Raw genomic sequence first — 15,583 nt, 5'->3', positions numbered from 1 at the left:
AACCCCCCCCCCCCCCCCCCTCTCTATCTTTCCTTCCTTTCTTTATATGTTTTTCTGGTGATGTTTGGGAAGTATGAATAATGATTTTCTTTAAAGTAAGGCAATATGATGAATGCACTAGTTATGAATATAGCCCTCCAAAATTTGTAATGGCCATTATTATGTCTTTGTGGCTGCTGATATTTCATGAGTTCTTGGTGACCGTTAAGTGCTAGAAGCCCTGACTTTTTTGTATCTTAGCACTGTAAACATAATGTTGGCTATTACTCTGACGACATTATTTGTGGGATCTATCCCTTTTTGGATAGATTGTGGCTATCAAGCAACTGGATCGAGATGGATTACAAGGAAACAGGGAATTTCTTGTCGAGGTATTGATGCTAAGCCTGCTTCACCACCCAAATTTAGTCAACTTGATCGGATATTGTGCTGATGGAGACCAAAGACTTTTGGTTTATGAATACATGCCATTGGGGTCACTGGAGGACCATCTGCATGGTATGTACGATTAAACGTCAAACATTTCATATGCTGATATTATCTATACCCTAATACTGAGTATGTCTTTAAATTCACGAACGAGATAATTAGTCTCAGTTCTCGAATTCTTTGATGCCCCTAGCCTCATAATAGCTATTCTCATTAGTTTTTCGTGCTTTAAATGATCCAGATCTTTCGCCTGACAAAAAGATACTCGAATGGAATACAAGAATGAGAATAGCTGCTGGTGCTGCAAAGGGCTTGGAGTATCTGCACGATAAAGCGAATCCTCCTGTAATATATCGAGATTTGAAATGTTCGAATATTTTACTTGATGAAGAATACAACCCCAAGTTATCTGATTTTGGGCTGGCCAAATTGGGCCCTATTGGCGATAACACCCATGTTTCGACCCGAGTAATGGGAACTTACGGTTATTGCGCTCCAGAATATGCAATGACTGGGCAGCTTACACTGAAGTCCGATGTTTACAGTTTCGGGGTCGTTCTTCTAGAGATTATTACTGGCAGAAAGGCAATTGACCCTTTAAGAGTTGCGGAAGAACAGAATCTGGTTGCATGGGTAAGAAACTATTTTTACCATCAGTATCCATTTTGACCTTTCTAGAATCTGTAATTGCAGAATGCGTTTACATTGAATCACTGGCTATTAGAGAATATTTGAAGATCAATTGATACTTTGATTAGTATCAAGTACAGCTGCAGTACACTTTTCCCCCGGGACTCTCTCCATGCCATGCATTTTTTCATGGAGTTTTTTTTTTTTTTTTTTTGTTTTTTTTGAGTACTATTGAGTATTGACCCTATTACATGTAGTATCTGTCCATATATACTTTTCCAACCTACTGAAGCCCAATGAGTCAATATCGCCCTCACTGAGGCTCGAACTCATGACCTTCTATTTGAGAGAGTCGCTTCATGCCACTTGACCACAGGAGTAATTTTTAGTCAATCAATTTTTTTTTTCCCGAGTCTCCACACCTTCATGTAAGTTTCTTAAATGACTGAATGGGTTAATTTCTCAGGCTCGGCCATTGTTCAAAGACCGAAGGAAGTTCTCCCATATGGCTGATCCTACGCTTCAAGGTCAGTACCCTATGAGGGGCATGTATCAAGCGCTCGCTGTTGCTGCGATGTGTGTCCACGAGCAACCCAACATGCGACCTCTTATAGCCGATGTAGTTACAGCGCTAAATTATCTTGCTTCCCAGAAGTATGGCTCCGATACCCACCCGGTCCAAAAGCCTTGGTTCGGCTCTTCCACCACAAGATAGAGGAGGGAGCAACGATGATAGCGACATTTGAGGTACACAAACTTAGTTTGAGCATTATTGTAGTACTTTCAGAGGTACTGCTTGAGGATTATGTATGAGCGTAGGTGGAAGGAACTCTAGTTGTCCTGCTGGTGGTCTTGAGGATGACTTCTCTATAATTTTCTGTGCATAGATTATTATGCTGTGCTTAAATTTTCGACTTTTAAATTCTTTTTGTTCTCTTAAGAAAGAAAAGTGAAAAGAAAAGAAAAGAAAGAAAGAAAAAAGTTGGTTTAGCTTTCCTCCCTTTTATTAAGATTAAGGATTCTTGTTTCATTCATACCTTTGCTATGAATTATGTAAATTTCTTACTTTTTTTTTTTTTTTAATTTATTTGAATAGTGATGATGAAGGTAGCTAGGTCATGTTTGTACAAGTAAATATATTCTTTTTTTTTTTTTTGTTTATCCAGAAAAAAATGGATAATTTGTCATGAGTTGTTACTAAACTAAAGATTTTGGTTGATGGTATGGTTTGAGTGTTTTGATGGCAACATAATTGTTGTGAAATCTGTAGCCTACAAGAGTTGCCAATTCAAGCCTCCCACCCATTAGATCAATGGAAACCATATACACCCCCTCTTCCAACAAGTATAGGCCATCTCTTCAACAATGCCACTCAAACTACACTTTGATTAACTTCTAACTTATTAGCCGATCAGTTATGGACAACCTAGGATGGTTTACTCTAAATTATTTGCATTTTCAATTATCATTTCTTAGTTTAAATTTTTAAAAATAGACATTTCTTTTGTTTATTGTAAACCAAACGACCCCTCAGACTTGATTAAATTTTGAAAGTTGAAGGATCATAGGTGGCTAGCTTAAACTACAGATCGTAACAATTTGAAAGTCGAAGAATCATTGCTAGGTCAATTTGAAAGTTTAAGACTAAACGTGACAAAATTATTGTACTTGGACGGTTCCAGACGGTATTAACTCTTAATTTATTGCATTATAATCTTTTCGTCGATTAGAGTCCCGAGACAAATTTTATACTCATTACATATATTCGAATAGCGACGTGTGAGATTTTCCCGTTTTACTGTAATACTCCATATTTAGTATGAAATTAATGTTGCAGTTGGGAGCGTTTTGGTTCAAAGTTATATAAGATAACAAAGACTATATTTGTTTGCGAATATAAAATTATCATATTTGGTTCAAGTTATATAATTTTCCTAAGAAATGTAACATAACCTCCACAGGTAATCTCACATTCTCTTATCTTATACTTCACCCAAAAAAAAAACATTCTCTTATCTTATTACAAATATTAGGTTTTGGCATTTTTTTCAATGTCTTTTTTCCCTAAGATAATTTAACAAGATTACGACAGAAAACTTGGATTAGTGCAAATCAATTTAGGATTTGGATGGATAATGCCAATTGTACAAGTTTGTAAACACCAAATATTATTACTTCATCATTCTACATGTCTATCCAACAAGAATTATACATTCTGGGAAAAAGAATTACAATTAAACCAATGCTTATACAATTAATTGGGTAACCAAACAGTACCACCTATTCATTTGTCCATTTTATACTATGCTATATATTATAATTATATATGTATCCTCTCTCCAACTATTACTGTCACCACTATTGAACGAACAAACAAATCGATTTGTAATAAGCGGGGAATGAGGGGGAGACTGCTGAGAAATAAAAGTTATAATCTGCTAGAACAATTTTGAATTTCGAGGATCTCATTTGACGGAGGACCAACTTATGGCCCTCTTACGCTTTCTCTTCCACAGGATGGCCATTTGTCTCCCGCTGTTCTGTACTTGGACTTTGAACCTCATTCACGGGCTTATCTTCACCAGGCTCCTCTGAGCTAGGCTTCCCCTGTTGAGTTTGATTTATTTAAAACCAATGAGGATGGAAGTACAAGCAAATGGATGATATACCTCTTTCTTAATTAAGAGAATGAATTAACAGACCTTATTCCTGTCCCGCCATCTAGATAGCAGGCTGATTTTTCTTGTTGGTATCTCTTGTGGGGAATCTTGATTAGATTCTTGCTGTGCAGATCTGTCAAGTGAAAACACACACCCTTCTAAGTTAGAAACTAGATATTATGATTCCTCCAAATCAAATTGGACTAACACAGTATTTTCTTGGAAGCAGATGATGAAATTTTATACCCCTTTTTATAACTTTTTAGAAACTAGATATTATGTACTCTTTCTCATTTTGTTATGCCTCAATAACGGGTGACAAATGCTTACCGTGGGGATGGTTGCATTTTGTTTTGACCAGATTGGTACTGCAAGGTTGCTTCCAACATTGATTCAGCCATAACCACCCTTCTTTCCATCTCTGAGAGGGAAGCCATAGCAGCTTCATACTTTTCCTGAAAAATACAACGTAGTAGTACACTAAATTCCAGTACATATTTTTCTGTACTCAGTAATGCTCGGATTGCGTCACAACAAGATGCAGTTAAAAGAGGAAGTAAAATTATCAACCACCCACAGCAGAAAGAAACTCGATCTAGTAATTGCCAATTTGGAAAAGGAAATAAAACCTGAAGCACTTGTGTAGCATATCTTTGAGCAGCTGCATCTTGTTCAGCAAATATGCGAGCATCTTCAGTTACCCTTTGTTCTTGCTCTACCCGCATCAAAACCTATAAAAAGAAAATCATGAAGATGCCAAAAACGGAAGTACATACAAGGAATAATCATCAGTTAAATTGTCACCTGAAGCATGGCATTCTCTTGTTCTTGTTTATCAGCAAGAGCCTGCCTGAGCTCTGCAATGTCTTGCTCTAATTGCTCAACCTAACCACAGAAGAAAATTTCATGTAAATTTACTAAATAAATAATTATAATTATAATATTAAAAGTATGAACAGTAATTGTAGATTATCAACAAGTCAAACCAAACTTGGCCATCAACCAAAAAGTTTACAAGCTGTCTCCAATCAAAGTATGACATAGAAGTTTATGAGCAGTTCTAGGAGTAATGTTGCAGATTTCTCTATCCTTGAATTCAATTTTCCAAGCACTAATACCAAACTGCAATACTCGAGCATTATTTTATATGGCTATTGATCGATTTTGTACTCAAGCTTGAGGAGTATTATGTTTATCTAGTAACAAGTACATTGGCCAAAGACCTTATAATAGTCTAGTGACACAAGACTTTGTCTCTAGGTAGAAGGTCACAAGTTAAATCCCCATTCCCCTCTGATGTATCCAAAAAAAAGACTACTGAAAGTCTGAAACTTCAAGCGGGCATAGTTCATCAACACCCTGAATGGTCCATAAATTCTTTTCTGGTTTCTGTTTTCAAAGTCACCAGCCCATTCCCAATCCCTCTTGGCCAGAGTACCTACTATAACCTCAGTAAAAAAGCTTCAATTAGATACTCCATAAAGCATTTAGGGTCTGCTCAGGTCAAAATTGCAGTGGCAAGTGGTCTACTTTTAATTATCTAACTGTTAATAGATTGCTTCATCCAAGGCCATGCACGAACATTTTTTAAAAGTTCAGATTGAGGGATGCAAGGCCATAAACTGAGGCACTAACACCAGAAAACACATAATTTGCAAGAATAAGTAATCAAACCCTGCTTAAATAACAAGAGATGATGATGCATAAAGGAGCATCCAACGTACCTTTGCGCTCAATTCTCGCCGGTTATCCTGTTTGACCATCTCCATTAGTGCTGTCTCTAATTCCTCAGCTCTGCACTCAAATATAAACACAAATTTAAGCATCCATGCTCAGTAAATTTGGGTGTGTCACACTAGGCAAACCAAACACAGAAATATGCCATCTTTAAAGTTTTCTGGGAGGGAGATGCATCACTTGAAGCTGGAAGAGTACAATTTGCAGTGGGAAATTAGCAACATTTAAATTTTATAGGAAAAAGTTTAAATGGAACAACCTGTGTCCACTAATTTTTATACATCAACCCGAGGGGTGGGGAGTTATGTTGTTTCCAATATAGTGAAATCTTTCTTTAATTACCAGTGATGTGCTAGGGCCTAGGGGGAATAACTGAAAAAGATACAAGGCCGAGTCTTTTGCCCATCTTTTTGGTTTTGTATCTCCTATCACCGCAGTATAAGGCATAAATGAAGCAGAAGAAGAGGGTTTATAGCAGCAGCAACAGAGTGGTGGGTAGAGGAAATTATCTTTATGAAGGAATTTTCGAAGCCTTTTTAGTGTTACTTTGAATTTCTCCGAGATCACCAATAGAATATCACACAGTCATAAACTCTGACTCGTAGGAATTAGGAAGAGGAAAGGTGTACACAAATAGTCAGCCACATATACCTCATTCGACAGGAATCACAAATCAGAAGAGATAAACTGCCCTATGATTACTTTACCTGAGCTCAGCAGATCTTTTTTCCTCAAGCAATTTGCACATCTCAACCTTTAGCCATACCACCTGCACACAGCTCAAATGTTTATAAATAATTATTTTAAAGAAGAAGAAGAAGAAGAAGAAGAGGGAGGAGCCAGAGTTACAGCTTATCCCCTCAAAATTTATCGTGTGTGTTTTTGTGTGTGTGTGTCTGAAATTAATAATAATAATAATAATAACAATAATAACTGCATTGCATCCTATACATTCTTGCCTGCTTAGCATAAAACTTCCTAAAGAAATTTAACTAAAGATTATAGTACTATCCATCCATTCAATGCAATTCCAAGTTTCTGATAGACAAAATTCTGCATGAATATGTGTTTTTCCACATCATGTGTTACAATTGAAAGAAAGATGTGCAATAAGATTCTTATGAAGTGGCTATATGAAGCAGTTTACGACAGGAACCAAAACTGGAATTCCTTGTAAAGAAGTTAGTGAGGACCATGGTAAGTAGAAAGAACATAGAAGTTAGAAATAACCTGTTCTTGAAGATCTGTACCAGAATCAGTTTCCATGTTCTTGTTCGTGCTCTCATATAGCCCATCTGCATTAGCTGATGAAGGATCCATGTTGCCATTGGAGTCTCTATTAAATGCTTGATCTGTTTTATTGGTTCCAGCCACAGATGAAGGATCTTGATTAAAACCGTATAGTTTAGATGCTAGACCTTGGGAATCCCTCCAAACTTTTAAACCTTTAGATCTCTCTTCGAGTGCAGCCTTAACAGATGGCCGATGCTTGATTCTCAATTCTTGTAATCTGGATTCAGTAACATTTTGGTAGCCCATGCACGCTGTCAAAACAAGTTGACTACTATCAAATGTAGACCCAGCAAGTGATTGCAGCAGAGTGACGGCATCTCCTGCATCCTTTGTTGTCACCAATGCAGGTCCTGAATAAGACTCAAAAGAATAATAGTGGACAAATAATTAACATGGAGAATTGAATAAAGTGGACAAATAGTTAACATTATATTTTCAAATCAATCAATGCTTACTAACAGAAATATTACCATATAGATCAATCAAAGCCAGCGCCGTCCGAAATAACATTACACGATTTCCTTCAAACAGAAGCACATCCCAGACTCTAAGAACTAAATCCAATAAAAAAAAAAAAACAGATGGCATTGTTAGTAAGATAAACAAACTGCTAATGAACAGAATCAGAGAAATTATATCACATGCAAGAATCATATAAATATGCAGACTATTTTAGAGGGTTCCTCAACCAACATCTATAGGTATATATAAACGAATTAAAATTATTATATCAAATATAACAAGAAAAAGAAGCAGACCACTTTCCCAAGGAAGCATATTCATGAATATGGAGAGGAACCATGGACTTGTGACCCATGCTACCTGTACTCCCAGGTAATCCAGATGATTAACTGCAATAAAAGCATAGATGAAATAAACAAAGAAACATTATCAAATCAGAATTCAGATAGATACATGAAGAGGATTATAGAAACGAGGACAACAAAAAACACACCTAATTTTGGGAACTTTTCCCGCACCAATTCCTCAAGAACAAGTTGATCAACCTGACAGTAAAAAGCGGTGTGAAAAATCATGTATGTTGTCTGTTTATATTTTTATAATTACACATTTGATCATTGAATGATATGCGAAAGGGTTCAGTCAAGATTAATAAGCTAGCATGTATGCAACTTGACCATATACCTGAGACTCTATCATCTCTTCTGAGTAATAGCCATCAAAATAGTCATCCAAAATGCCCACCAAAGTCCTGAAAGTTCATTCTTTTTCCATTGACTCTATCACAATTCACAACAAACTCCAGAAGTATTGTCGAGATGCAGATTTTTAATATATATATATATTGCAGAGAACAGAAACTTGATCCATGCTTTGCAGAGTTGCAAGACAGAAGTTTCTTGTCACTCTACTTGATTGATTAAGTAGGTGTATTGTACAGTCTCCTTCCATCTACGCACATTTTTTATGTTGTAGAAATTTCTATGAAAAGATAAAACATGGGATAGATTAATTGAGAAAATAATATTCTGGCTCTGTATTTCCTGTTATTTTGTTTAAGTGAGAAAGTTATTGTATTTATGCCCTAGCACACTATTGCAAAATACCAGCTTTTTACAAGAAATTTAAACAAAAATGTCCAATAGAAAAATGCACCAAACAAACTTGCTACTCACCAAAATGCAGTTTCCTCTGGCATTAAGAGCAATAAAAGACCAGCAAAGAAATTCATGGCCTGCATTTTTAAAGGGCAGATTTTAGACTCTTGTCTACTGAAATATATAGTTTGATTGAATTAAGGATTCAATGTTTCATCAGATTATTGGCATCTGAACTTAGTAGAGAAGAAGAGAGGCAATATAGAGGCTATTATAGATGTCCAAACAGACAGACATCAGAGTGTGAGAAACTACAACTCTCTTGGTTGCAACTATACTATATCTAAACATAATACCTTATCTTCCAAAGCATCATTTCGAGTGCATAAAGGGAGAAATACAATTTCATACAACATCTAAAGCAAATGATGCAGATCAATACTATTCACAGTACTGAAGTATGAAACTGTAATGCTACTTGAGCAAACAAAATAGGGAAGGCTAGCAGAAAACCATTTCTGTGCAGGCATACCTGGCAGTAACCGACAGAAGGATTATGGCGAGCATATGCAGTGAGTAAACGCCTCAAAGCATTCCTTCCATCCTCATCCAGAGCAGGATGTCCAGGAAATGTTCGGGGCAAATCCTGCTTGTGAAAAGCAATCATATTGGGCCACAGTGGCATCAATGCAGCAGTAAGAAGAAAACCATAAGGTGCTTAAGATATGTAGATTGTTTTCTGACCTTTTCAATCTGACCTTTCCATTTCTCAGCACATACAGAGTCTGCATTTGACTCCAGACTACTTTTATTGTCCAATGATTCCTTACTTTTAAGCTCTATGTTATTGACAGATTTAGTTTCTGGAGCAAGCAGATCTTGATAATATTTCTCCACTCGACGAGCCTTTGCACCAACAAAGGCTTGCCAAAGCTGTAATTTCAAATTCAAAGATTCCATTCATGAATCTTATTATCTTATGCATGATGAAAGAACAGTAATGAGAACTAAACAAGGCATTCTATCTAACCTCTCCCCTGAGAGCCATTGGCACTCCTCCTTGAACAAGGCACTCCAGTTCTTCTTTCCAAGGAGGTAAAGACTCTTGAGGCAAAGAAGCCTGAGCAATACTCTCAGTCAGAGAAACATCTTGTACGGAATCTGAGTCTGATCTGTCCAAAGATTCTGCCCTATCCAAATCATAGAACTCATCCTCTGAGTCCTCTTCAAGAGCTCCTTTCGTGGGTTTAGCCTCTTCTATGGTAGAAGAATGCTCCACCATTCCAGAGTCTTGCTCACTTTTGACTTTATTTACCCTTTTAACGCGCACGCTCATCATATCTTCAATGGCTCTAAGTGATGATCTAACTTCAGACCATACTTGGATCTGGTGGGTTTTCTTCTCAGTTGATGTTGGTATCTCTTTTATCTCCATTTGATTTTCAATACCATTCTGAGAACCAGAATCTGGTTCCTTCTTGATTGGCTCATAAGACAGCTCTTCACAAGTGTTGCCTGAAGATGTTCCATTTATGGGCAACTGAGCAAAATCCGATTGCCGTTCCAGAAAGTCTGTCCACCTGTCAGATCTCTCCTCTTCTTCCTCCTAACAACATTGTTCAAAAATGAGAAAAAAAATCTCTCCTGTCATTATTTAGTTTTGCCATTTGTTCATCATACATTCTCAGAAAATAAACCCAAAATGTTCATAAAAATAGAAAAGAAAAGGAAAAGATTGTTTGAAACCTTGTAGATATTAGCATATTCACGATATCTTTGTACATGCTGGGGCCTCACTGCAAACCCATAAGCATCCCTGTATATATAAACCATTAAAGGAAACCCAAAACACAAAATAAAAATTATTTTTGTTTTGCTGTTACCTATTAATGTTAAGCAGCAACTCTCACTCTCAGTTTTGCTGTACATAATAATTATTTGTCTCTCGCCCTTACCTTCAGTGTTCTGAGTAGTAGCCATTGCAATTGAGTAGCAACCATTTACATTGAACTTCAAACAAACATAAAAATCCTAATATAGTAATATCTCACTAGAATCATGACAACCAGGAAGACAACAAAAGTGATCGTAAAACCAATAATCACAAGAAAATTCGTGTCGGCGGAATTCACTGAGCCGACACTCCACATTCCACTATTTATCACCAGTTCGACCATTAATTTTAGGAACTTTAGTGAATCAAATTATAGTACGTCTACTGAGATGCGTTAGAACCCTATGAAAACCCCGCTTCTGTAAAATCAATACATCGGATCCGAAGCGATGGAGACGAATAACAAAATGCGCGGAGGCAGTTCAAAGAGATAGAGAAGCAGAAGCTACCTCTTGTGATCGGCAGAGATGCGCGGAGGATTCAGCAGCGCCACCGTCGTTCCTGCTGATACTGAATTCGCTTTCGCCTTCATTATCGGGCAACAAATTCGCGGACTATTCCCAGATTTTAATGGAATTCCCCTCCCCCCTATATTTTCTGCAACTTAGAGAAAGAAAAACATGGGATTTTTCAAAATGAGCGACCGATTTTGGACTCAAACAGAGAAAAATATAGAAAAAGATGCAAATAATAGATTCATTTCTTGCATTTTTCTTGCTATGGTCACTCTCACAGAGAGTATGAAGCCACTGCTAAAATGCGAGTAGAAGAGTGGGGTGGTGGAGGGGGTGGGGGTGGGGGTGGTGGAGCCACATGGGAAGAGCGAGATTACCGTCACGCTAGGTTGACATGTGAGGAAGATAGCTTCACACGGATTTCGAGCGCGTTAATTGAAGCGAGAGTGTGGAGAAAAGTTAGGGCAAAATTCCCTGCGATTTCTGGGAGACCAAGAAAAGATGCATATTTATTATTTAAGTCGCTGCTATTTTTCGTGTTGTTTTTCATAATTAACGTTTGATATAATGGAATTGTAATTGTAATTTTATTCTCATCAAATTTCATAAAATTTATAATTTTATTAAGGGCACTGTGTCTTCAAATATAGGAGTTGTGAAAGGTCATTGCACTTATGGAGGATAGCGTCTCGATTAACTAAAGAGGTTGTTGTTATTATTTTTATAATTCTTATTGTTGTATTGTATAAAAGCTAAAATCCATGTGACAGTAGGGGGACACACTATAATTCTTGTATTCAAACTATATGTAATAAGACTATTGAAATTATCTCTTTTCAAATATACGATCGTAACTTATTTAATGTCACCCAGTTTCGCCTCGCTAATCTTAAGTCCACATATCCCGCCCCAAGAGCCACTGCAAAGGTAAAACATGAGTTGCGCAATCAGCTCACCGGTCATATCATAGTCTCCATGTGCACACAATATAATGGTCCTAAATTATTGAGTTTATAAGAGCGTGTTGAAATCGTTGGTGGTGAATAAGTCAATTTACGTATATACTTCGTATATAACAAAGAGGGATTTTATAATATTTATAATAAACCCAACTAGAAGTGAGAAGAATTATAAGAAATATGAGTTGTGTGCAACACACACTTTTCTTAAAACTAATATGTTATCCCTCAATGGTGTTAGAAGCATTGTAGCATCAATCTCTCAGTATAAAATGGATTGCGACTATAATATTTGAGCACTCAAACATATAGTTCGGCGAACTAACACAACATGCGAGCACTTTGACATTGTATGGAAGTGTTGACAGAGTTTTTGCACGAAACGATTTTAAGAGAGCAAAAGAGAAAAAACCAAAGTTTTGAGAGTTAAAACCCAACAACTTTAAAACAATTATGCTCAACCCATTAATTTAATAGGTGAAAAATGATTTAATTGCACTAGGACAATTTTAATGTGTTAGCTTATGTAGAGTATAGAGTTAGTTGCACAAAATAAATAATATAATAACAAAATATAAAGATAGATAGAGATATTTTTTTAGTTGTTCGGGAAATTTTTTGACTTCATTATTCTTGTTAGACTCCAAAAAGGATTTCACTAAGTATTTGTTACAACAATTACATAGTAAATCGAACTGTCTTAAATTAACAAATTTGGTATAGGAAAAACGGGAACAATGTATTACAATTGAATATAACAAATTTAAGAAAGAAGGTCCTAAATTATATATTTTGCAGTTGAAATACCAAAACAAAAAAATCTTAAAGAATACAAATAATAAAATTATAAAATATCCATGTACTAAGTAAATTTTTTAATATATTTTAGTAGTTTTGTTTCTCAAGAGTTAAAATTGTAACTTTTTTTAAGAGTTAGGTTAGTATATTGCAAATTTGCAATGGTAAATGTTAGGAAGTAAAATAACTAGCAATGAACAATTGAATGACTAAAAAAAACATTTTCCCAATTATATACTTGATAACTTGTTGAATGTTGACTATGCTAGTATGATTGATGAGGATATCAATTACTTAATATATTATACCAATATTTTGTTAGAATAAAATAAATTAAATATAAAAATAAATGAAGAATTTAATTATTAAATTTATGTGAAATTATAGTAGTTTTTGTTTATTTGTTTTAATAATTTAATTATACAAATTCTTTTTAACATTGGGCATTTTTTTAATTGCGCAACGGCGCAACATTCTATATCTAACTATATAATTAAAAATAAAAGTGTTTTTTATACGTTTAAAATAGATAATTATGAATGATAAATTACTTTTCAAAGTATATACACCAAGTTATGAAAAATAGTGTTTTGAAATGCTTTAAGGTGATAAATTTTAATTATCATATTTGTATAAAATAGAGATTTTTTTTTTAAATATATTTTTTGTTTAATAATAATGTACGCAATTTCATAAAATTTTAATTGTTAACTTGTTTCCAAGTTCTTGAATTAATTTAGAGATTTTTTGAGTTTAGTGACTTAATTATTGTTTTATAAATAATTCGATGACTTATTTATACATTTTTTCAAAACATAATTACACGTGACAATCTAAATTACTAGCAATCAAAAAGTAACATTCTAAAAATGTTAATTATAATTTTTTTTTCAAGTTTGTATATTTTTTTTGAATACTATTGACTCTGCTACAATGTAGTATCTGCTCAAGTCTGTATATTAATTTGAAACCTTTTGAATTCAATAACTTAATTACTATTTTTCAAATAATTCGATAGATTAATTGTACCTTTTTCTATAAAACTAAAAGGGACATAAAGTTGGGAAATTGGATTATGCAAGGCCCTCCTAATCCTTTTTAGCTTTTCGCTAAAAAAGAAATAAAAAGGCAACTTTCATCTTCACACAAAAGGTTAAGGTCCTGTTTGGTAAATAATCAGCCTATCAGTCAATTTTGGCTTATTTTACCACTATTAGTTGTTTGGTTAATAAGTTTTTTGTAACTCCAAATTGCTAAAATTCAAAGGTCTCTCAAAGCAGCATTTTCAATTAGCTTTTTGAGAAAAGAAATTATACAAAACAGCTATGAGCAAACAACTAATATATCAAACAACTTTCTACAATCAGCTAATGTTATCAACAAATCATACTTTCTAACCAAAACAGCCAACACAATCAGCTAACAACCATTTACCAAACAGGACCTAAGTTTTTATTGTAAACAAAAAAAAAAAAGTTTGTATTTTTGTAAAGTAAAATTCTAATTATAAATTTGACCACCCTTAAACTTTTGGATTTTTTCTCTGGGTACTCAATGAAAATGAAGCCAAAAGGAAAAGTTATATTTATTTTGGTTAACGAAAAATGTTCAATTTGGTGGGTAAATGTCATTTTAATTTTTTAGTAGGAATAAATTTTATGGATTCTTTATTTTTCATATATGTTATATATATATATATTTTTTAATTTAATTTTAATTTTTAAGTTAGTTTTCAGATTATTATTATTACTACAACTACAACTACCATTACCACCACCACCAAAGCACTAATACAATACCAGCACCGACACCACCATTATTACCACACCATCATCACTACCAGCACCATCAAAACATACTATTATCATTATAACAAATAATATGTTCATTTAAACTATACAGAGAAATATAATTTGCTGACATTCAACCAATACTAGAAAATCAACATATTTTTTGGAACATGTAATTTAATTTGTGAACATTCAGTATGTAAATTGTGTATTTTGAATACGGGTCGACTTTCCAAAATAATCCGGATCAATGATATAACTATTGCTCTCTTTCCTACGTGGCTATGACAAAAGCCCACTCAAAAATTAAATAATTGAGATCTAACATTATTGAGCCTTATTAATTTTTTTTTTTTGAAACAGCCTTATTAAATTTTAGATTAGATAGAATTTTACAAAAGTGACAAATTGTATCGTAATACTCCGCAGTCAAAAGCTTTTGGCGTTGAGTGTCTTTCAACTCTTCTCATGTTTGTTCGTTGGGCGAAGAAAAAAAAAAGCCCAACAGGCGTATCTGCTAACGTGAGCCCCTCCTCCGCTAACCTAAGCCGCAGCGCGCATTACCATTTTACCAAACCCAAACCCCTCCTGACTCCCCACCATGCCCGGAAGATCTCTCAAACTCAACGCAGTCGCTGCCTCAATTCACTGCTCTCCCAAGCCTCACAATCGCCTCCGTCCCCTCACATCCGCCGCCGACGCCGCCGACAAGCTTAAGTTCCCGGCGGTGCCGACGACGCGCGCCTGGTGGCGGAGGAGGATAACTACGATTCCGCCTCTGTCGCGCGATCGAATCTTCCGCGATCATTTTGTTCTAGGTTTTCGCATTCGGAAGTATCCTTCTCATCTTGCTACTGCGAGGAGTATCTCCGCCGCTCACATGGGCTCCGATCCCCACAACAAGGATGGCCAGCGGTTGAATGCTTCGTCGCCATCTCCGATAAATCCCCGCCATGATAAGCCCTCTCAGCGCCCTCACAAGTCTGCTAAATTGCTCACATTGCCCACAATCTTGACCATTGGCCGTGTAGTTGCTGTTCCGCTTCTCGTAAGCTGTAAGTTCCGCAGTTAATGTTTTCAGCTGTCCTTTATATCCATAATCCATCCGTGTTTATTTGTAAATTGTAATGGCATTTGGTTCTGCTTGTTTGATTTTGCTTAGCTTGACTGACCTTTTTCCCAATTCGATATATTGTGCATAATGTTTTTCAGGATTTATTGCATTAAAATATTGCATGTTTTTCCTGGCTTGTGTACTACGGATTATTTTATTGTTTCTACTAGACTAGACTAGAAGTTGAATCATGATGCTTCTGGATTTCATTTATATTGTTTACTTGGATTTTAATTGATGAATTCCCCCCCCCCCCCCCCCCCCC

At 35.4% G+C, this 15,583-nt stretch overlaps 3 protein-coding genes across 5 annotated transcripts in view; 2 read left to right on the top strand and 1 right to left on the bottom strand.

Moving 5' to 3' along the window:
- The window catches only part of LOC116022771 (probable serine/threonine-protein kinase PBL7), a 3,837-nt gene extending 1,706 nt beyond the window's left edge, over nt 1-2,131 (top strand). For both annotated transcript variants that reach the window (XM_031263636.1, XM_031263637.1), the window contains exons 3-5: nt 309-498; nt 671-1,062; nt 1,526-2,131. In XM_031263636.1, coding sequence (XP_031119496.1) covers nt 309-498; nt 671-1,062; nt 1,526-1,774 — 831 coding nt within the window. In that variant the 3' untranslated portion in view covers nt 1,775-2,131. The remainder of the gene's footprint in view (nt 1-308; nt 499-670; nt 1,063-1,525) is intronic.
- Nucleotides 2,132-3,203: 1,072 nt separating this feature from the next.
- On the bottom strand, nt 3,204-11,141 carry LOC116022389 (TBC1 domain family member 8B). Of its 2 annotated transcripts, XM_031263100.1 has the most exons (19): nt 11,035-11,141; nt 10,652-10,799; nt 10,055-10,124; nt 9,339-9,914; nt 9,053-9,241; nt 8,841-8,954; nt 8,387-8,445; nt 7,896-7,962; nt 7,705-7,756; nt 7,508-7,600; nt 7,220-7,303; nt 6,687-7,099; nt 6,164-6,225; nt 5,444-5,513; nt 4,524-4,604; nt 4,349-4,450; nt 4,050-4,174; nt 3,762-3,852; nt 3,204-3,666 (listed from the first exon to the last, which is right to left on the bottom strand). In XM_031263100.1, the coding sequence occupies exons 2-19, from the start codon at nt 10,732-10,734 to the stop codon at nt 3,556-3,558; spliced, it is 2,442 nt and encodes an 813-aa protein (XP_031118960.1). In that variant the 5' UTR covers nt 10,735-10,799; nt 11,035-11,141; the 3' UTR covers nt 3,204-3,555. The 2 variants fall into 2 exon arrangements, with proteins under 2 accessions (XP_031118960.1, XP_031118959.1); XM_031263099.1 differs by lacking the exon at nt 11,035-11,141 and having other exon boundaries at nt 10,652-10,950.
- A 3,612-nt stretch (nt 11,142-14,753) lies between these two features.
- Nucleotides 14,754-15,583, top strand: part of LOC116021751 (CDP-diacylglycerol--glycerol-3-phosphate 3-phosphatidyltransferase 2-like) — a 4,765-nt gene continuing 3,935 nt past the window's right edge. Inside the window, exon 1 of the mRNA XM_031262222.1 lies at nt 14,754-15,259. Coding sequence (XP_031118082.1) covers nt 14,806-15,259 — 454 coding nt within the window. The 5' untranslated portion in view covers nt 14,754-14,805. The remainder of the gene's footprint in view (nt 15,260-15,583) is intronic.

The sequence above is a fragment of the Ipomoea triloba genome, chromosome 6 (assembly GCF_003576645.1).
Source record: "Ipomoea triloba cultivar NCNSP0323 chromosome 6, ASM357664v1".
NCBI lineage: Eukaryota > Viridiplantae > Streptophyta > Magnoliopsida > Solanales > Convolvulaceae > Ipomoea > Ipomoea triloba.
This window is presented reverse-complemented; position numbering and strand designations above follow the sequence as displayed.